The 22,118-nt window shown below is 40.7% G+C and overlaps 1 protein-coding gene across 2 annotated transcripts in view; it reads left to right on the top strand.

The window, feature by feature from the left end:
* PSD3 (pleckstrin and Sec7 domain containing 3) overlaps positions 1–22,118 on the top strand; it is a 521,794-nt gene that overhangs the window by 149,102 nt on the left and 350,574 nt on the right. The window contains exon 1 of one of the 2 annotated variants that reach the window (XM_033104951.1): positions 3,670–3,860. The exons of the other annotated variant lie outside the window; for it this stretch is intronic. Coding sequence (XP_032960842.1) covers positions 3,840–3,860 — 21 coding nt within the window. The 5' untranslated portion in view covers positions 3,670–3,839. Of the gene's footprint in view, positions 1–3,669; positions 3,861–22,118 lie in introns of those variants that run through there. 2 annotated transcript variants of the gene reach the window in all.

The raw sequence follows: 22,118 nt of genomic DNA, 5'->3' as shown, positions 1-22,118 counted from the left end.
CATTAAAATTGTACATATTATTTTAAGTAATGAATGTGAGGCAGAACTTTTTTAACATGTCAATAATAATACAAAAACAACTTTTGTTCAACCATGCTAGAGAAAAGACTGGACTGTCTTTCTATTCTACCCACAGAAAATTATGTTACAGAATCATTCTACCACTTCATACTCACTAGGATGGCTATAATAAAAAATACAGCCAATAACAAGTGTTGGTAGAGAAATTGGACCCCTATTGCTGAGGGAAATATAAACTGGTGCAGCCACTATGGCAATCAAGTTAAATAGAGTTACATATAACCCACAAAATGCTACTATAGGTACATACCCAAGAGAAATGAAAGTATAACCACCACACAAAAACTTGTACATGAATGTTTATAGCAATTTTGTTCAGAAAAGCCAAAAAGTGGAAACAACCCAAATGTCCAACAACTGATAAATGGATCAATATATATAACATGTGGCCTATTTATATGGTAAAATATTATTTGTCAATAAAAAGGAATAAAGTTTTGACACACGCTATATGTGGATTAACATTGAAAACATTATGCTAAATGAAAGAAACCAGTCACAAAAAGACCACTTGTTGTATGATTCCACTTACATGAAATGTCCAGAATAGGCAGATCTATAGAGACAGAAAATAGATTAGTGGTTGCCCGGGACTGAGAGGGTTGGAAAAGAAGAGTGACTGCCAAGAGCATAGGGTTTCTTTATGGGGTGATAAAATTTTTCTAAAATTGACTGTGGTAATGATTGCACAAAAATCACTGAGTTGCTCACTGCCGATGGGTGAGTTGTGTGGCATATGAACTATATTTCAATAAAGCTGTTTAAAAAACATCATTCCAAAGAACTGATCAAGGGTATGAAGCAGAAACACATGGGCAAAAAGTATTATACAGGTATTTTAGGTTAATTAATACAAATATTATGAAGGCAGCTAATAAAAATGTGTGATTTTTCTGGAGTTGGTAATGTTTGTGGAATTCATCGACTCTTTAAAATTTGTTTTTGAAATTTTTTTCCATTCTAAATATTCAGTTTTGTACCAAGAAAATAAATATTCCACAATCTGGTATTTCAAACTGGCCTTCACAAATAGTAAAGATGAACTGCCTGCATGAATAATATCTGAGAGAATTTCAACTTCCTTTCCATTTCTTCTTTTGACTTCCAATATCGAACGTCTTGCCTACTTTATAGTTTTTCTTTCTTTCCACCCCATACACATTGGGCTCATGAGCAGAGGGATGTGGTAGTGGACCAGCCAATCCCTCTTTTAGAGGCTGTTGCTCCTCAGTTAGCCTGTGTGTCACCTTCCTTCTTTTACCCAGGCAGATGTTTGTGTATTTTAACACTGATCCTGAGCACAGTTGTGATCGTTTGAGCCGGGTGTCTGGGATCTCTGAGGGTTAGAGTATCAGAAATGGGGTTTTTATTCTGTTTTCAATATTTCAAAAAGCCTAACAAAATATTTACACACAAAATACATGCTGGCAAAATGAAACGTCAACCTTTATTTGATGTGCTTTGGCCTTTATCAACTCAGAAGTGGTAACACTGGTTAATTTACGCTGTTCAGAATCTCCAATATTTATACCTTCGACTACTTAAAGTGGGGAAAATGAATCATTAGTAGGTTACTTTTGTAAGTAAGATTTTTAAAACATTTTGGATTCAGGGAGAAAAATTAAAAAATTCCTTTGTGATGACGACGGGAAACACATTTCTGTGGCCTAACTTTTGAAATGCCCCTATATTGAACATTTACTATAGGCCAGGAACTCTACATAATTTGTCATACTAATAACAACACTGCAAGGTATTATTATCCTCATTTTATAATTGAGGAAACAGAGGTTCATGTTACAGGTGTCTATTTCCAGGTCCCTCAACTAGTAAACTCTTGTAAATCTAGGTCCACTCTGCATCCTATTTGAATAGTTATGTGTGGGAATAGTTGCTATGGTTTTAGATTCAGCTTAAAATCCTTGACCTTCTTCCCCTTATGAGTTGTTGGTTAATTTTCCAAGTAAAGGCTACCAGACCAGTGGTCAAGTCCCAAGTGACAACTCTATTTCCTACATGATCTTACTCCTGATTTTTTGCCAACAAAATAATCAGACCTCAAGGTTCAAAGAAGGGAACAGATGTTGGATTCTTGGGGCATTTCTGTAAGGGTGAAGGGAGGATCCATAAAGAGAAATATACACTAGTATCTGGGGTGTTTTAAAACCTACCCATCTGTCTAAATTGTTGCTCTGGCCTGGGGAGCATGGGCTGAGGTCATTTTTCAGAAGTTGGAATGGATTTGTGAAAAATGCATCCACTCCCTCATTCTCGTTCCTCTAGGGGGTGCTACTGGATGACTGATATATGTTAATGGGGCAGCCAAAGCAAAAGTAGGTGACTTCTGTGCCTCACTCCATCCTGACCTGGCGCGCGGGCTCCTTGGGCCACCAAGGAACTTTACCCTCCACCCCCAACTCAAAGCTTGGCCAGGTTAGTCACTTCCCTTTATTTGGGTATCTTTATCCGTCACAAGACTAGTCTTTGTGACATTAAAGCTGTAACACAAACATACCGTACGTAAGCACCATGCATCTGGTCACATGGGATTCTACCTCCAGGTGCTTACATCCGGCTAAGCGTTGAACTTGAAGGTGAAGCACTCTTTGCTGTAATGAACCTTACAGAGAAGGTGGTTTTTAGGTCTCCCGCTCCCTTTGCCAGAGGAGGGCGCCTTTCCAGCTCTTGCCTCTGCCGCACACCGGCCAGGGGAAGAGGAAAAAAGGCACCACCAATCTGCAGCACTTCAGATTGAAAATGCAGTTTTGAAGTGAGCTATCTCCCGGTCCGCACTTTCGGTGTAAGACAGTCTCGAGACAAAGCTGCAGGATGGATGCAGGCGCCTGACCTCTCCGGCGGGACCCGCCTCTAGGGGCGATGGACACTATATGGGTCGCCCATGGAGCTTCCTCAGACAGGCAAACAAAGCACATCGCGGACCCACGAGGCCCCCGCCCGGCTGTCCCCGACTCCGAAGGGACGCGTTGCGCGCTCGTCCCGGTACCAAGAGGGACGGCGCCCAACTCGGGGCTTCCCTCACTTTGGCCCTTCTCAGAGGAAACACCATCGAAAGCGCCTCTCACTTTTCTCTGGGTGGGAAACCTGTCAGGCAGCAAGACAAAGCAACAGGCAGGTTTCCGCCGGGCGGAGTGAGCGCGTGGCGCCCGGAGGCGGCTTAGAGACCCTCTGCCTCGCCTTTCCCAGCAGACCGCCCCCAACCCTTCTCCCCCGCAGGGGCCTCGCCCCCGCCACCCTATCCTACCCCCGGGGATCCGCCTCCTCCACCCCACTCCCACCATTTCCTTCTCCCTTCCCCCCCTCGGTCCCCTCCCGTCTCGGGGTTCCTCCTCCTACGCCCCCTCCCAACCCTACCCACCCCTCCAGCCCCAGAAACCACTCCCTCCGCCCTCTCGCTTCCCTACTCCACTCCGCCCTCCTGCCCCCAACCCCGGGGCCCTGTCGCCTTCGCCGCCCCCCCCCACCCAGCCGGGGTACCGCCTCCCCGCCCCCTCCCCGCCCCCGGGTGCCGGCCCCGCCCACTCCGTCGGCCTCCTGCGCTTTGATACTGGCAGGGGCCGGGCAGCCAGCCTCCGCCAGGGTGCGCGCCGTCGCTGTCGCAGCCGCCGCGGGGCTCGCCTGTCGCCCCTCGGCAGTCCCGGGAGCCCGACCAGGAGCGCGCAGCGCCGGCCGCCAGCCCGTCGGCAGTCGTGCCCTGAGGCTCCCCGGCCCGGAGGCGGTTTCGGCGCGGGCGATGGAAGATGGAAGGAAGAAGTGCCGCGGTGAGGCTCGAGACCGGCCGGGACAGAGGGCGCGTGGGGTCGCGTACGGTGCTCACCGTCCGGTCGGGGTCGAGGTTTGCTTGGCTTTGTCGCTCCTCAGTTCCCCAGGGACTCTGGGCTACTTGTGTTTGTGTCTTAACGTCAGGATCTGGTGGCGATTTTCCTTTCGCTCTTTCTTTCTTTGTGTTTGTTAGGAGCCCAGAAGGGTCAACTTTGTGGTGTTGAGGTTTAGAGGTTTTAATTCAGCTCTCAGCTTTGAAAACCTAAGACTTGGAAGAACAGTACTCATTCTTGCTTAATGATCAAAAGAAGGAAAGCATTAAAGGGGACCGATGTGCCGATTTTACTCTGCCAGGTCAGCTCTTGTATTTAGGGACTATCACGTTTCTCTGTCAGAAAGAAAAAACCCCACAAACTTGCATTGAGCGATAAGGGAAGATTATTCGGTTTAATATTCCCAGTAGCTTTTAAAGACGTTTCAGTCATTCTCTTTTTACATGCATCTAACTTCATCCGCTGTTTTCAGCAGTAAGTTCTGGCAAATGATATTCTGAGATATAAAAAAGAAAACAGGGTAACACTCAGAGAACGTGGTTTCAGAAATGTTGTCGGTGACCTAAATAATAAATGCTTAGTTTTACCGTTCCCCTGGATGTTAAACACCCAGTAGATAGAGGATGTAATGGACATTATTATTTCATTTTCCAGAGCTTGGTTTGCCCGACGGTGGGATCCAGGATTTCCACTCCTTAATAACTCTTGAGTGGGTCCAGGTGTTGGTGTAGGGAAGAGGGAGATCTGGAAAATTACTCTAAGTGGGATTCCGGGAACAAATGCTTCAGTTCATTATTAACTGTAATTGAATACAATATATGCAAAGGATTTTGCAAAGCCCAGTAGTCAGGTAAGATAGGATTTCTGTTGTCAAGGAGCTTGCTTTCTAGTAGGAGAGACTCCTGTAAAGGTTATGATGAAAGAACCCAGAGGAAGGAGAGGTTCTGGTCTAAGGGCTTGGAAGCCCACTGAGTGGAGCTGCCGGGTTGAGTTGGACCTTGAAGGGGAGAGTTTGGCTGGCTTTGAGGGGTGGGAGGGACATGTTCTCTGCTGAAGGAAAGGAAATGTACTTTCTATCTTCTTCTAAGAAATACGTTATCCTTTCTTAGAGTATTTAGAAATCAAGAGATATTCTTTTAAAAAATCATTCAATTCCTTTTCAGCACTTAAAAATGCAACATGCTCGACAGAACCAGCAAAACAATGCAAAATAAATTTACACCTTCTCAACCAATTTACAGAAGCTTGATGTATGTCCTTCTACAACTTTCTTAGATCCATCCACAAACCATGTATCACAAATACACGATTTTGTCTTGTTTGTTAGATAGTAACATATTCTTTTTGTGCTAAAAGGAGCAGAGTGGTACCATGGAAAGCACTTGGACTTCTAGGTAGGACACTTGGCTTGTAGGTTTTGTCACTGACTGGGTGAGCTTTTGCCATTGTCAGGAAATCATTTAACCTCTAGCTAAAATTTCCTCCTCTATAGGATGAGCGGATTGGGTAGATGGATGCTCGCTCAGAGCCGCCTAGGTCTAGGATGTTATGGTTTCAGGCCTAAACATGAATATACATTCAATGATGTACCCTTAACTTCACATTTTGAGTATCTATCAGTTTGTATGTTCTGTGCACAGGTCAGTGCTCATATCCTGGCCATTTAATGTGGGAAAGTGATTAAAGCTGCAAAGTGAAAATAACCTTATTTTAAGGTGAAAGTCCACAGTTGAATGTGTTTTTAAAAAATGCAAGCATAAGAAGCTTGATTTCGCAAATCTGAATGTGTGTTGGCTTTAAGAAGTTTTGTTGGCACTGTTCACTTTATTTGTGACCAAAGAATAATACATGCTTTACTATGCACATTGTACTCAAAAGGTTCAATTTTGCTTTTAATTAAAGTAAATACTAGCAATTAAAAAAATGAAAATCCTTATAGGCTAGTAAATCTTGGGAATTTGGAAATAAAAATAAAACAAGACAGAAAATCACCTCATTGAAAAAGGAAAATTCAGAGATAATTTCCATCAACGGCTCTATTCAGTTTCTAAAACCTTGAAATTGATCTGTTTGCTAACCCTGATGGAAACTATGTGAGTGGGATTTAACCTGGCATTACATTAACAACAACGACAACAAAAATCCAAGGCATTACTACTTTTGGAGGTGAGTTTTTTTCCTTTTGTAATTCTGGAGTCATCTGTCACACATTATTCATAAATTAAGACGCCGTTACGGTAATGGGCTAATCTCAGTCTTGGTTAAGAAGTGCTGAGGCAAAAACTGTGTGAACATTACAAGGTGTGTGTGCTTTGGCCTCCAGACTGGTTTGTTTGAGGTTTACCTGAGGTAATGTTGTCATTTGGCAGTTACAGAAAGAGCATTTCTTTGGGCTTGGGTTGGATTAGGAGGTGAGTCATGGATTGTGATCCTTCCCAATGTTAGAAATGAATTCAGACGTGATTGAGGTTTAGGTGGTCTGTGAAAAACAATCTGGTGATCAGTAGGCGGTCAGAATCCTCTGACCTGCGGACGTGAATCAGGCTCACAGAAGGCTGGGGTCCAGTCTATCCTCAAATCACTGCTGCTTCGGCGGTTCCAACATTCACGGAGTCTTCCCCTGCGGTCTGGGCCAAGCATAGACGACCCTCGCTTCCCTTTGCTACAGGTGGAGGTGTTTGCATCTTGAATATTGCCGCCGAGTTCTTCCTGAGTTCTTTTACAGTTCAACCAGCCTAGCCTTATTTTAGGGCAATGCAGGAGCCAGATAAAATTCTCCAGAGCATTTGTTCAGGGTGTCCATGCCTGGACAGCTTGTGTTGTTTGTGATATTGTATGCAGACTCAGAGATTTACTGGAAAGCATTTCTGCGGTGGCATGATTTTTTAAGAGTGTGTCCCTTTGGACCTGTCCTGTGTCTCCGAGTTACAAGACCAACTTCCAAAAACATCTTTTACACACTGCAAATTCAATAGTGATAGTTACAGTGACAAGTGTCAATGTCAGCCACTGTTGCAGTTTATAGTGGAGAAAAAGGATGCTTTGCAGCATGTAGTTAACAATTTATTCTTAAATCCAAATTACCAAATTTCCATGCCTCCTTCAAAAATAGGGTGTGATTCGTGTCATTAATAATGGATCTTTGTTTATATTATCTTATTTATATAAAAATAGCACTTTTCCCTGCAGGGGATTTTCACTGGGCCTAGAAGGTCAACAAACTGGGGCTCATTGGTGCCCAGTGGGCAGGGACTTGTTGACATTCCAGGGCACCAAGGTGGTAGAGCATTTTCTCTCTTGGGGATTGCTTAACTGTCAACAACCATGTCGTTTGTAACTCCCTTTCTCTGGCCACAAATCAGTGAGATGAATAATTTGTACTGTCGATGGATATTTTTAAAAGTTTGTCATTGAAGTTCGGGATTTAGTGGGAAAGTGAACATTTTGACCTGAGCCGGGGGCTCTTTGTTTTTTTGTGTTGGTTTTTTTTTACATAGTATTTTCATGTAGGTTGTCTGGGAAGTATTTTCCTTTAAGTTTCGTCTTAAGTCTGAATTTTTGGAAAATGTTTAAGTGAGGCTTTCAGGCATGCTACGTTGTTAACAATCATAACTAATATTTATTGAGATTTTATGGTGTGCTCTAACAGATTACCTCCTCTAGTCCCCATGACAATTACACGAATATGTCCATTCTGAAGTCTGGAGGAATTAAGTAACATAGCTAATAAGTGGTAGAGCTGAGATTTAAATTAATGGAGTGCAGTTTTCTTAACCACCATTCTGTTTTTATGTCCTCAAAGTTAGCATTGTGTATTGCAGAAACTAAGCTCTTTGGGTCTAATATTTAGATTATGTGGTTCTTGGAATCTGAAATTGGATGACTGATTTATCAACAAGCTTTATTTTACATATCTTTTGGCATAAATAGTGGGACAAGTATTGTTGCTTGGCTCAAGAGATGGAAATTGTGTAATTTTCTTTTAAAAACACACGTAGTATCTAAAGGGATCGCTGTAGGACCACATGCAAGGAGTTCCATACAGTTATAAATAATTGAAATTCAGAATAAAGCAGATTAACAACTTAAAATTGAATGTAAGGCTCACCTATTTTAACTTCTAATTACATCACCTCATAGAAGTGACCTAGACTTTTCTACAATTGTGGTAGTTGATACGGAAAAGGCTGTTTTTCCTTGTTCTTTTTTCCCCCGTGAGCTGGGAATTTCGTGAGCTGGGAATTTGGTTGTTGAGAAAAGGCGTCTGAAACAATAAGGAGGAGAATGAGGAATGAGCCCAGGGCATTCATAAGAAGATCAGGCGGCAGCTGCTCCCTGTTTCTCTTGCCTTCTGTCCCTAGACTTTTGCTAAGAAAAAGTGAATTATAGAAATGGAGCAGCTTGGTTCTTCCTATGGCTGTTTGGTTTGTGAACAAGGGAAGTAGAAATATTTCAATAGAATCAGCTGTAACGTGTTTTGTTGGGCCTCCAGGAGATTATTGGTAAAGGGCCAGTGGAATTGCTTTTCTCTGTATATGAAAACTGGCACGCCTTTTTGAATTTCAATTTTCAGCAACACTTCTTTTCCAAGAAGTTATCTGTTAGGCACAGTATAGATTGAGTCACAGGACCCTGAGGGAAAGGGGAAATCTAGATGTGAGTGAGCGGCACAGACAATGCAATTAGTTGGTTGCTGCCTTTGCGATTATGTGATTTTCTTGCAAAATTATGCAGGGAAAATAGTGAGAAATGGCAGCAGGCTCTGCGATCTCCCAAAGCATCTCCCTTGACCTGCCCTTCATGTCTCCAAAAGCTGCCAGTAGTGGGTGTTTGAAGAAGCAAGATGTTTCCTTGGGTCTGAAACTTTTCAGTTGAATGTGAGTTCCTTTGGGGACAGATGTGGATGTTTTTCAGCTACATTTCTTATGGCTGCCCTGCCTGCTTATGCTTGCTTCTCCCTGTAGAAATCTCCCGTGTAGAAAAAAAATCTCCTTGTTTTCTAGGAGCTAATATCTGGGCAAAAACTAAGGTACAGACATTAATATGCTTTTCATTCATTCATCCAGCAAATACTAAATACTTACCATGTGCCAAGCTCTATGTTAGGTTCCAAAAAACCTGTCCACTGACCAATAAGAAAACTTGCCAAAAAACATTTAGAGCCACTCGAGTCATACTTCTGAGAATCAAACTTCATGATCTGTGACTAAGATCTAAAGATCTAAGATCTAAGATCTGTGTCTAAAACTACTGTGTCTAAGAACTTTGAACTTACAAACTTTCGTAGAATCCGGGAAGTGACTAAGTCAGTATTCAATAGAATTTTATGCTCTGATGGATATATTCAATATCTGTGCTGTCCAGCATGCTGGTCAGTAGCCACATGTAGCTACTGAGAGCACTTGAAATGTGACTAGGGAGATTTAGGAATGAATTTTAAATATTATTTAATTTCAATGAATTTAAGTATCCTCGTGTGGCCAGCGGCTAATATATTAGACAGCATAGCTCTAGGAGAGCAAAAATGCTTTGCTGCTTATGATGTGTTTGCTAACTGGGCTTTGCCAAGTTTTGAGTTTTACACATATTTACCCCATCGTGTCCGATCAGTACAAAAACAGCGAAGAGTGTATGGCAGCATGGATTTTAATGGAAATGAAATTGGAGATGAAGTCATTGAAAGTGATGAGAAGAAGAAAAATGTATTTGACAGTAGGAACTATTTTGAAAAAAAGAAAATAATTGTGAAACAGGTAGTGAGCAGTTAACAGTGCTCAGCAAGATGAAGGAAAAGCTTTTGATGAAATGGAAAAACTTGAATGTCTGGCTGAGAGTCTACTGTTATGTCAATTCAAGGGATGGCTGAGTTTGAGAACTTGTGGAGATGGTGAGAATTCTGTAGTTGACCTTTTCAGCTGCAAGCTGTGGATACTTCCATAGCATCGCGCTCCCTTTGTAACTGCATAGCCTAACTGAGTATCCAGGTGGGCAGGCCTGGATATCTCAGGGCTAAGGTCTTTCCTGGGACCCCCTGCAAAGCTTTCTTGGAGGCCCAGTTCATGTCCAGTGTAGGCGTAGATGAAGCTGACTAGGAAAGATGCCTGGATAGCATAAATGTTGTCAAGGAGTGTGCCTGGTTTGAAAACTATTAATACGTGGTTGTAGAGGTGTTTCTCCACCACGGTTAGAGATGGAGGACCCACTGAGACTTGGAACGGAGAAAACAAATCTTACTCTTCATCCCCAAATACGTTTGAGTGACAAGTATGGGAGGTAGACAGCCACATCTGCATGTACCAGGGTTTCTCCAGGGTCAGGCATTTAGAAATCGCCTTGAGTTTAGCATGTGTGAAATCACGAGAGAATTCTCACGGTTAGGCCACTGTTATAATCCATTCCGGTGATGAGTTTTGTGACTTGCAGTGAAGACACAATGATGCTGAGGCATAACAATGCAAAAATGTGGGGCTAGGAAGAGGAGAAAGAGTAACATGTGTTCTGGATTATGTGCCAGACACTATGTGAAGCAGTGTGTGTGTGTGTGTGTGTGTGTGTGTGTGTGTGTACGTAAACTTGTATCTTCTTATATGTTCTTTACAATATTGTAAGATACGTGGTGTCCCCATTTTCAGAGGATGAAATTAAGGCTCATGGAGGGTAAAGGAGATTTTTTTAAAAAACAACTTTATTGAGATAAAAGTTACATACCACACAACTCCATTTAAAGTGTACATTCAGTGATTTTTAGGATGTTCTCGGAGTTGCACATTCATCACTGTCGTCAGCATTAGAGCATATTCATCTCCCCCAAACAAACTGTGGACCCACTAGCTGTCACCCTCTAATCCCACTGTTACCCCTATCCTCTGACCCAGGCGACCACTAATCTACTTTCTGTTTCTATGGATTTGTTTATTCCGCACATGTCATCTAAATGGAATCATACAATATGTGCCTTTTGTGTTGGCTTCTTCCATTTAGCGTATTTTCAGTGTTCAGCCATGTTGTAGCGTGTATTAGTACTTCATTTCTTTTTATTGCTGAATAATATTCAGTTGAATAGACAGGCCACTTTTTATGTATTCATTCATCAGATCAGTTGTTTCCATTCTCCGGCTATTAGGAATAATGCCACTGTGAACATGCATGTACAGGTTTTTGTGGGGACATACGCTTTTATTTCTCTTGGGTACATACCCGAGACTGAAATTCCTGGGTCATATTGCAACTCTGTGTTTAACATTTGGAGGACTTGTCACGCTGTTTTTCATAGTGGCTGCGCAATTTTACCTCCCCGTCAGCAACGTACGAGAGTTCCCATTTCTCCACGTTCTCATCAGCACTTGTTATGTTCTGTGTTTTTGATTTTAGCCAGGGGAGTGGCCATGATGTGGTGTCTCATTGTGTTTTTTTTTCAGTTTCCCTAATGATGTTGAGCACCTTTTCATATGCTTGTTGCCCATTTTTATATCTTTGGAGAAATGTCTATTCAGAGCCTTTGTCATTTTCTTTTTTTTTTTTTTAAGTTGGGTTGTCTTTTTAAATTGAGTTATGTTTTTTTATTATTGAATTGTAAAAGTTCTTTATATAGTCTGAATACGAGTCTGTTATCAGAGACATGCTTTGCAGATACTGTCTCCTATTCTGTGGATAGTCTTTTCACTTTCTTGTTCCTGTCCTTTGAAGTGGGGTTCTTTATCATAAGCAAAGCATGAGAGGCCTAAGACACTTCTAGGTCCTCACATAATTGCTGAAATCAGTCTACAAAATGATTTGTAAAATGGTTTGTGTAATGAATATCATTCTTTTTGTTTCTGGTTGGAAAACAGGATGGATTTAGCCTTTGCCTAAGCTAAGCTACCAGGGAGGATTGCAAGCAAAGCACAGAGGATTTGAGACCTTCATGTGTATTGAAAGGAAATTTTGGAAGTCGTTTCTCTGGAGACTTTTATGTATAGAAAATAGTACTTTCAGCAGTTAGACTGAGAGCTAACTGCTTGAAAGGAAGAGGACACCTACTTAGAAGACCTCTCTTGATATTTTCAGGTTTCATAATTTTATGACTTAAGTAGTACTTCCCAAACTTGTCTATCACAAGAATCACCTGCCTTTAGATTTATGGGGCCTCCTGAATTCAGGTTCAGGTTCAGTAGTTCCCATGTGGCACTTTTTATAATCACTCCACGTGCTCGAGATCAGGAATATCTGAGAAATTCTGATATAAACTAATGATAATAATGACCTTTCAGTTGTTGCCCCTAGAACTTAATTAGACCTTTTTAGTGGGTGTGATCTCCAGGTGACAAAATCCCTCCCCAAAGGTGATTACAAAGAGCTGATCCAGCCAGTCTGGCTACTTTGCTTACCACAGCTACTGATCTTGATCCAAAGCAACCCCAATGCTCTCCTCCTCCCCTCATACAGCAGAGAAGGTTCCACTATAGAAATTTAAACCATGTTCGTAAACACTTTCAAGTCATAAGGTTGCCAGCCACAGCCTCTGGAGAGTATTCTCCCTTCTCCTTTTCCTCCCCTTTAAGATGTGTTCATATTTCTTAGCGTCGGTGAATCCCTGGAGGTTTCCCATAGCCACAGAGATCTCCATGAAACCCAGTGGGGAGAAAACGGCATGATTTCTACACAGATTTCATTCTGTGTAGTCCTACACACCCTGCTTGTTTTGGGTTGTTGGTTATGGTCTCCTAATGGATTTAATAAATGTGAGTTTGGGCCAGCTCCTTTTAACAGGGAAGGGGGTGACTCCTTTGCCTGTGCTTCTCTTAGAGGACATTCTGTGTCACCAAGTGAGCAGCAGTGCGGTGTAATGGTTAGTGTGGCCTTGAACCTGGCAGTCTGGTTGGCATCCTGGCTTTGCAGCCTTCTAGCTGTGTCACCTCGGGTAAGGTATTTTAATGTCTCTGTGCCTCGCTGCTTCGTTACCCGATGGAATACCATGCTTTGTGGTTGGGGGCTTAGAGCAGTACTTACAGTAAAGAGACAGTAAACCAGTCAGTGGACAGTACATAGGCTCTGGATGGCAGGTTATATACTTCACCTGGGTGGGAGGCAGAATTATTTCTATTTTTAAAGCCACACCGCTATTAAATGGTAAAGCTGGTCTTTCTGGTACCCTATACTGTGATTGCCTATAAGTATGCAGTCAGTGTAGAAGCCAAGAGGAAAATTCTATTTTGTGTGGTACCTTGGCACATAGTAGTCACTCAGTAAATGTTTGTTCAGTGAATGAGTTAAACATCCCAGGCTGTTTAAGAGATAAACCCACTAACCCTTCTAAGAATGTATGGGCAGAGTAGGTGCTTTGACATTTAGCCTTGTCTTATGGTGGAGTGGAATTTCTGGTTAGCTCCATAACTGGCTTTAGTTATCTCCATGAGATTTCTGGCCTAATCATTTTTGGCTATTGGCATCACTGTGGGGTTTGTTGCATCTCCTGTTTTGGGAAAGTGGAATTTTCCCCACTTCACAGATGGTGTTCACGGGCTGCTGTTAGAGCTCCAGGTGTGTCTTTCGTTATAGCTTTCTTACAAATGACAACCTAGGGCACAAAAGATAAGAGTAATGTATTACTGTGAATTTCCTCCCTTCTGGCAGAGGCATCTGATAGAGCAGATAAAGGCTGGGGCTGTGTTTGCCTGGTGTGATGTAACGGTTTCAGAGACCTGTTTCATTCATTCTTTTGATTTAACCATAGTTTTTCATTCTTGATTCATTTCTTCCTACCTTCCTTGTGTGGTTTACATGTCAGTTGATTGTCTCTTGTGTTGATGGGTCCTGTTTGAGGGAACAAGCTAGTAAAACACAGTATGATGTTCTAAAACTGGAGCTAAAGTAAAGATATATTTACTTTAAAAATATATTCATATTTTATTTATATACAAAAATATTTATATATTTAAAAACTTGATAGGCTAAGAGTAATTAAAGCCAAACTTTTAGAAGCACGTCTAAAATAAATATTAAATCTGTGATTATTTAGTCAATGAGAAAAATATTTTAACTTACAAAATCATTATATATCAAGAAGGTTCTCGGGAGAGTTAAAAGGATAATGGTAATTTCTTGCTGTATATAAAGATGTTTGTATCATGAATCTTCATATATGACAATTTATAATTTATATTTTTCCTCTATTTAGTAAAAAAATTGAAAAATAAACCATTGTTGGTAGAATTCTCTTATGGCTATTTAATGCCTCATTTCTCAAGTATTCTACTTAGCTTTAATGGAAACAACTCTTTCTTATTATACCCATATATACGCATATATTATTGTTGGTAACTATCAGCTTGATGATAGGAGTGGAATTACGTGAGTTTGCCAAAGTCTTGATTTTCAGCTACTATGAGCACTGAATAATAAGAGGCATCAGCTAGGATGCTTTCCAGGGTGACTGTTCATCCTGGAGTTGGATAACTGGGAGTTGGTTAAGAGCTTCTGTGGTATACGTAACTTCAGAAACAAAACTAAATCTGGTATATTATGTGAGAATATTATCAAGAAGAGAAATGAGGACACTCTTTCCATTTTTGTTTTAAAATCTCTTTGGGTTTTTATCTGCCTCATTTCATGTCTGTTTCTATACAGTTACTTCATTCCTGAATTATTTCTGCATCTAAATGAATTTTGAAATTATTTTGTTTTCCTTTTACCTGGGAGAGAATTTTAAGTTCTTTTCAAATATGGTTTATAAAAATATGACCCACCCATGTGTATCCATTGAGGGCGTGCATTACGGAATCACAACAAATTTTTTTCTCTCACAGAGTCCACAGGTTCCCTGGAAGTAGGTTACACCCAGATTTTATACATCATTAACACATTAAGTGCTCTGTACTTTGTGTCAGAATTTCTCTATCATTTGAGGAAATCAAAGTCCATAATATTGGCCTGGTGACTTTCTCCTGCTTCAGGAAGGGTGGATATATGGAGACTATCTTTTCAAAGTGCTCTGGTGAAGCAAGATGCGGGGTTTCAAATCCTAGAGCATCTCTCAGTTGAGAACTGTTTCTTTGAAATTATTCAGGTTTTGTATGAAGTTAATATAATTATCAATTTGAATGTTTTTTACCACAGTATCTGAATATGTATATGCATTCAAAGTGTCCTATAAAAATGTAACCTTTTTAAAAGGCTACAAGGTGTATACTATCATAGATCATATGCAGCTCTGTACACTGTGATCTCTTGTTCATTCATATATTTATTAAACACATATTTATTGAGTGTCTTTTATGTACCAGGCATTATTTTAGGTACTGGGTATACAGTGGTCAACAAAGTAGATGAAAAATCTTACTCTCGCAAGGTGAGACAGTGTGTGTGTGTGTGTGTGTGTGTGTGTGTGTGTGTGTGAAATATTTTGGGGAAAAAGAAAGCAGAGGATAGAGGAGGGAGGTTAGGAATGGGGTGAGTTGCGATTATAAATAGGATGGTCCAGGATGGCCTCACGGAGGTGACTTGTGATGAGAGGCCTGATGGCAGTGGATGGAGTCACGTGACTGTCGGGGGTGGGGGAGAATGCTCCAAGAAGAGGGGGCAGCAAGTGCGAAGTCCTGAGGCTGAGGCCTGCTTCCTGCCTTCAAGGAACTGCAAAAGACCAGTGTGATGGACGAGAGGAGAGAGGAGAGCAGACACAGTTCCTGTAAAGTCTCTGGTCCTGAGGCTGTGGCAAGGCCTTTGGCTTGTATTTAGAGTGAGCAGGAAAGCAGGTCGAGTTTCAAATAAACATATGACATGCTCTGGCTTATGTTTTAAGAGGACATATTACTGCTGTGTCTCATGAGACTAGACTTAAGTGGGGAAGGGCAAAAATAGGAAAACGAGTTAGGAGGCTCTTTTAACCTAGGTGAGTGATGGTGATGGCCTGGACCAGAGTGGAATGTTTTGAAGGAAGAGTAGGGAAGATTTCTTGATTGAAGGTGAGATGTGAGCGAGAGCGGTCAGCAGTGAATTGCACAGTGTTTGGCCTATGCAACTTGAAGGATGATGGTGTTGCATTAACTAATACAGGGAGAAGCTGATTTGGGGGAGAGATCAGGAGTTCAGTTTTGAAGCTGTCCAGTAAGCAGTTGGATATACAGGTCTGGAATTCAGAGGAGAAGTCTGGGCTGGAGATAAACATTTGCGAGTTGTCAGACTATAGAGACTGAATGAAATCCACAAGGGAGTGAGTGTAGATAGAAAAAAGAGGTTCAGGATGGAGTACTTGGGCTGCTTCACCACTGATGGGGAGATGAGGTGGAACTAGTAAAGGAGGATGAGAAAAAGCAGCTAATGAGGGAGGAGGAAAACCAGGAGAGTGGTGGCTTGGGAGCCGAATGAAGAAACTGTTTCAAAGAGGATGAGTCCGACGCTGCCAAGAGGTGAAGTAAAATGAGGGTCAAGCGTTGACTTAAGGATTTAGCAACGGGGTCATTGGTGAGCTTGACAACAACGGAGGTTTGGGTGGAGTTGTGAGCTCCAGCTGTTGCTTGATGAGGATTCAAGAGAGACCAGGAGCAGAGGAATGGAAACATCAACTGTGGTGGACAAGAATTTTGAGGACTTTTGCTGTAAAAGTGAGAAACATAGTTGAAGGGAAAGTGAGGTGAAGCAGTGTTTTAAAATGAGGAGAAAAGCATGTTTGCTGATGGGAAAGACAATAAAGAGGAAAAAAGGAACGGTCCTTCATGCAGTAGCATAAGTTCCATGCAGGACTTTGGTTTAATTTAGAACAGCTAAAATCATTTAGCTTATTGTAGTAAACACCAGTCTTCATTAATGCAGTTTTTATTTTCAACATACGAAGCTCTTCTCTTCCCATCTCCGCCCAAAACCAAACCTTTTCCTTTTGTCTGAGCCTTTAGATAAATTATTTGGGGGTACAGACAGTTTTTGTTCATTGTATTCAACCTAAGACAACCCCTAGTTCTGCACCAACATGCTTGGGCCCCAGCTGCACTCTGCCCACACACTTTCAGGACCTGAGGACTTTTTTTTTTAAGGCTTGTTTTTTAAGAGCAGTTTTACATGTAGATTCACAGCAAATTGGAGAGGATACAGATATTTCCCCCTGACCCCCTAATTTCACATGTTCATATCCTCCCCCATTACCAACACCCCCATCAGAGTGGGACATTTGTTACAGTTGATGACTCCACGTTGACACAGCGTAATCACCCCAAATCCATACTTTACATTAGGGTTCACTCTTGGCGGTGTCCATTCTGTGGGTTTGGGCAAATGCATAGTGACACATATCCTTCATGATAGTGTCACACAGAGTATTTTCACCGCTGCCCTAAAAGCCCCTGGGCTCTGCCTAGTCATCGCTCCCCTCTTCCCCAGCCCCTGGCCACCCCTGAGCTTTATTGTCTCCATGGTTTGGTCTTTTCCAGAATGTCATTGAGTTGGAATCACGTAGTGTGTTGCCTTTTCAGATTAACTTCTTTCACTTAGTAATAGGATTTAAGGTTGCTCTATACCTTTTCATGGCTTGATAGTTCATTTCTTTTAGCACTGAATACTCTTCCATTGTCTGTACGTACTGCAGTTCATTTATCCATTACCTACTGAAGGACATCTTGGTTGTTTCCAAGTTTTGGTGATTATGAATAAAGCTGCTATAAACATCCGTGTGCAGGTTCCTCTGTGGACATAAATTCTTTGGGTAAATGCCAAGGAGTGCTATCGCTGGATCATATGATGAGAGTATGTTTAGTTTTCTGAGAAACCGCCAAGCTGTCCTTCACAGTGGCTGTACCATTTTTCATCCCCACAAGCTATGAATGAGAGTTCCTGTTGCTCCGGATCCTCACCAGCATTTGGTGTCGTCAGGGGTCCTGATTCTGGCCATTCTAATAGGTGTGCAGTGGTCTCCATCGTTTCACTGATGACTTCTTTAGCTATTATCTCAGGTACAGATTCTTCAGCATCCTTTAAGCACATATAGTTCCTCTGGGTTTTCCAAGAATTTATTCAGTCAATAAAATAGGCATTACATGCCTTATACATACCTATGAGGTCCTGTGTTGATAGCAACCATGGGGCAACAGATGGGTAGTAAGATATAGGAAGTACTTAAAGATGTGTTTCTGCATCTTCTCTGGATTGGCAGTGGCGTCTGAGCCTGAGGTGGGAATCACCTGGGGACACTGTTGACATGCAGATTTGGGTTTCAGGTTTGGGGTGCGGCCTGAGATCCTGCATCCCTTGGAACTCCTAGGCGATACCAGTGATGTGGTGCACCTCGCTTTGAGTAGAAAGGTATCAGAGGTGCTACTTCTAAGCTGATTCCTCCCCCCCCCCCATAGGTTTTGCTTCTGTTCTCTTCCTCCTTTCTCTATTTCCATACTGGTCCTCTGTAGCAGGAACTTCTGACTCTCAGAATGTACAGCATTTCAGTATCGTCTGCCTTCCAGTCTTTGCATTTTTATTGATCTCTGCAGAAAGGCTTCTGGCTTCTAGGTGTTTTTGTTTGTTTGTTTGTTTGTTTTTTAATAATTAGGTAGCTGAAGAGACTTGAGGCAAGTTCTGCTTGTATTACCTGTGGAAGACCCAACTTCTGGGTCCTATTTGAATCCCGGGGCCATTTTCCTTCTATCTTCTAAACCTCCACATGTGTGCTCTAAGACCCAATGCAAAGTCCCAGCACTGGGGCCCATTTGCCACTTCAAGTGTGTTCAAGTTTGTCAGCTGTCGATTGATTGCTCTGGACGCTTCCACGCTAAGGCTAATTCGATGGAGCTGGGATGTGTTAAATAAGTAAATTTGGTCAGCTTGTGGAAAATAGAGCAAAGTTTGTAAATTTACCACATGCTGATAAACGCTTCTCAGATGGCTCTAGAATTGAAGGAGTACTTATCAAAGATTAATGTTATTATTTTTGGGGGGTGGGGGATGAGTTTGAAATTAATTATATATAAACTGAAAATTCATTTGAGTTCTACATTCAGTTTCTGCTATAATTTAGATCATATATCTTGTCCTGAATTTAATTTTCATGAGACACATATTTTTAGGATCATCTATACAGTGGTATCCAATGGAATATATAAATATATACATTTTCTAGTAGCTACCTTAAAAAAGTATAAGGAAATGTGAAACTATTAGGTTGGTGCAAAAGTAATTGCGGTTTAAAAGGTTAAAAATAATTGCAAAAACTGCAATTACCTTTGCACCAACCTAATAATTTAAACAATATATTTTATTTAGCCTAGTACACCCAAAATATTGTGCTTTCAATATGTAATTGATGTAAAAATTATTAATGAGATACTTCGTATTCTTTTTTCATACTAAGTCTTAGAAATCTGGTGTTATTTTATATTCACAGCACATCTGCCGTATTTCAGGTGCCAAATGTCCCCATGTGGCTGTCGTATTGGACAGTGCAGAGCCCTGTCAGCAGGTGCACGTATAATAAGCACAGTTTTGTACTTTTATTTCATCATTCTCTGTGCATATCATCAACACACTGTTTGCTATAGTCATAACATTTACCATTACTTCAATATTAAAATTCGGGTGAAATTTTTCACATTAATTTTAAAATCTACTCTAAAAACGAATAGATGAATGTAGGGAAAACTGGTAATTATAAACATGCAAAGCAATGAGCTGGCGATTGACTTTATCAATGGCTATCAGAGGGTCTACATAAATTAAAAGTGGCAGAGGTGTTCAAATATTAAGTTTTAGCAAAATTATTTAGGATAATTTGCTTCTTTAGATAACTTCTCAAGTAGAAGATACAACTGTCACTTCACAAAGAATTTTGAAAGTTGAGACGCCACCATCCCAAACGTACTTCAAATCCATTTCATTTGATTCCCACAAACCTCCATGAGGTAGGTAGGGTCCTGACTCACATTTTACACATGGGGAACCTGATTGACCAGAGAGGTTAGTAATTTGCTCCAGTTCACACAGTGGGTAAGCAGGATCTAGGATTTGAACTGTAGACACTCTGATTCCAGAGCTTACTCCCTTAAAGTCTGTGCCGGACTCTTTCCCTGAGCATGTCTCAGCCATGCATCTTTAAATTGCGTGACTGAGAGGTAAAGAGGAGGGATTGCTTCTGTGTGCTGGAAACTTTAGTATAAATTAACTCTTTAAATTAATCACATCCTGTTTGCCAAATTTGCTTTAATTTCAGAGTTGCTTTATCTTGATTTCTAACTGATCCTCAATTTAAGTTGAGCCTCAGCACTTTATTTCTCTGCCCAACCCTGACTTGGGGGTAAAACAGCTAATAATATGTAAGGCAAACCTTCAGTGTAACAGAGAACTAGAGCACACAGCTTGACTGCGGAGATAAGGCTCTAACACTAACGAAATGTTATAACTTACTATTGACAGCAGTCACCTCAGCAACAGCCATTTATTGAGTGTTTACTGTATGCCAAGCCTTGTGCTATAAAACTTTGCACTCATTATCTTATTTAATTGTTAACATGATGCTGTAAGGTTGGTTTTATGTAAGTAAGTGCCATAAGCAGTGCCGCTCTAGTCTGAAACCATTAGACTCTATGAGAATTATTGTATTTGATTCTGGAGGTCACATTTTAAGAGAGACATTGACAATGAAAGGGCAATTAGATAGCTGAGTGGGTAAGAAAATCATATGATGTTAGCTGAGATTGTAGAAACTATCTTGAACCTAACGAAAGAAGTCTTAGTGTGTGGAATAGTTGTCTTTAAGTATTTGGAACAAGAAATAAGATCAAAAGAGAAACCTGACTACAGAAAAGGAATGTATTTATTCTGTCTTTCTCCAAAGAATACAGAAGAGAAATTTACAGAATAGCAGATTTTTACTTCAAAATAAGAAAGTACTTTCTCACAGAGTTGTTTGAAAAATTAAACCAACTTTCTGTTTAGATGTGTTTGGACAGAGACTAGGTCTCTACCTGGATATTTTAGATTAAATGCTTGTATTTGGAAGTTTTGGATTATAGGAGTTAGCCATTTGGTGAGTTGTATAACTGTTCAAATGAAATACCCTTTAAGTTCTTTCTAGTCTTAGGGTTTTGTGGTAAATTGTATTCTAAAATCACATTCTTTTTGTAATGTAAATAATTACTATCCCAGTTCTTTTGTAAAGTAATAATACAATATTAGAGCTAAGAAGGACCTTAGAAGTCTTATAGTCTAATCTCATTTTGCAAATGAGGAAATTGAGAAAGTTAGAGAAAATAAACACCCAGTTGGGTAAGTACTCAGGGATTGACTTCAGCTCTCCAGCTTTTTCTTTCAATACAATTATTAATGTGTAGGGGAAACAGACTAAACCACTTACAGCAGGTGCTTTTTAATCTTCTCCAGAGTTAACATAATGAAGCAGCCTTAGTTCATTTTGTTCTCATTGGGGCACACTTGAATCCTTTTTTTTTAATCTCATCTGAACTTGGAGCTCAGTGATTTTCCTAAAGACGAGTTTTCTGTTTCTTCAATTTATTCAAAGCCACAGTGTTTTATTTCCCTGAAAACATAAGCATCTTCACATTGAAAGCAGAAAGGATACAGTGGGTCTGATAATTTTGTTCATTCAACAAATATTTGTTGAGGGCCTCTCGTGTGCCAAACATTTTCCCAAGCACAATTGTTACGGTCATTGGCTTTTACTCTGAGATGGGAAGCCGTTAAATAGTTTTAAGCCGAGGATGAGGAGATCAGCTTTTTTTTTAAAAAAAATATATCACTAGCAATTTAAAAGGATTCCCTGGGAGTTATAGCCAGCTATATAGTCGGTCTTGATTTAGTGAGACACACCTTTTAGCCAGTTGGCATGTGATTGGAATTACTGCAGTTAGAGGTTTGATCCTTGTTTTACAAAAGTAAATTCACAGTAAAACAAGTATAAACCTCTTGAAACTATTCTATCATATTCCGGTTTGAAAAACATTTTAACTTCATGATGGAATCTGACAGACCTGGGTCTGAATCCACCTCTCAGTGGTGACCTGATTTTGAGCAAATGCAGTCATTCTGAGTTTCCCTTTCGTCATTGGTCAAATGGGATAAAACTTGTTTCAGGAAGCTTTTTAGATAATTAAATGATTCCCTGTATTAAATGCTCAGCTAAATGCCTGGCACATTGTAAACATTTAATGAAAGCATAACTATTGTTAATGATAATTTAGTCAAGGGAATTTTAAGAATGGGTAAAAGTTATTTTAAAGATAGAGTTAGGATGCTAAC

Source organism: Rhinolophus ferrumequinum, chromosome 4 (assembly GCF_004115265.2).
Source record: "Rhinolophus ferrumequinum isolate MPI-CBG mRhiFer1 chromosome 4, mRhiFer1_v1.p, whole genome shotgun sequence".
Classification (NCBI taxonomy): Eukaryota; Metazoa; Chordata; class Mammalia; order Chiroptera; family Rhinolophidae; genus Rhinolophus; species Rhinolophus ferrumequinum.
This window is presented reverse-complemented; position numbering and strand designations above follow the sequence as displayed.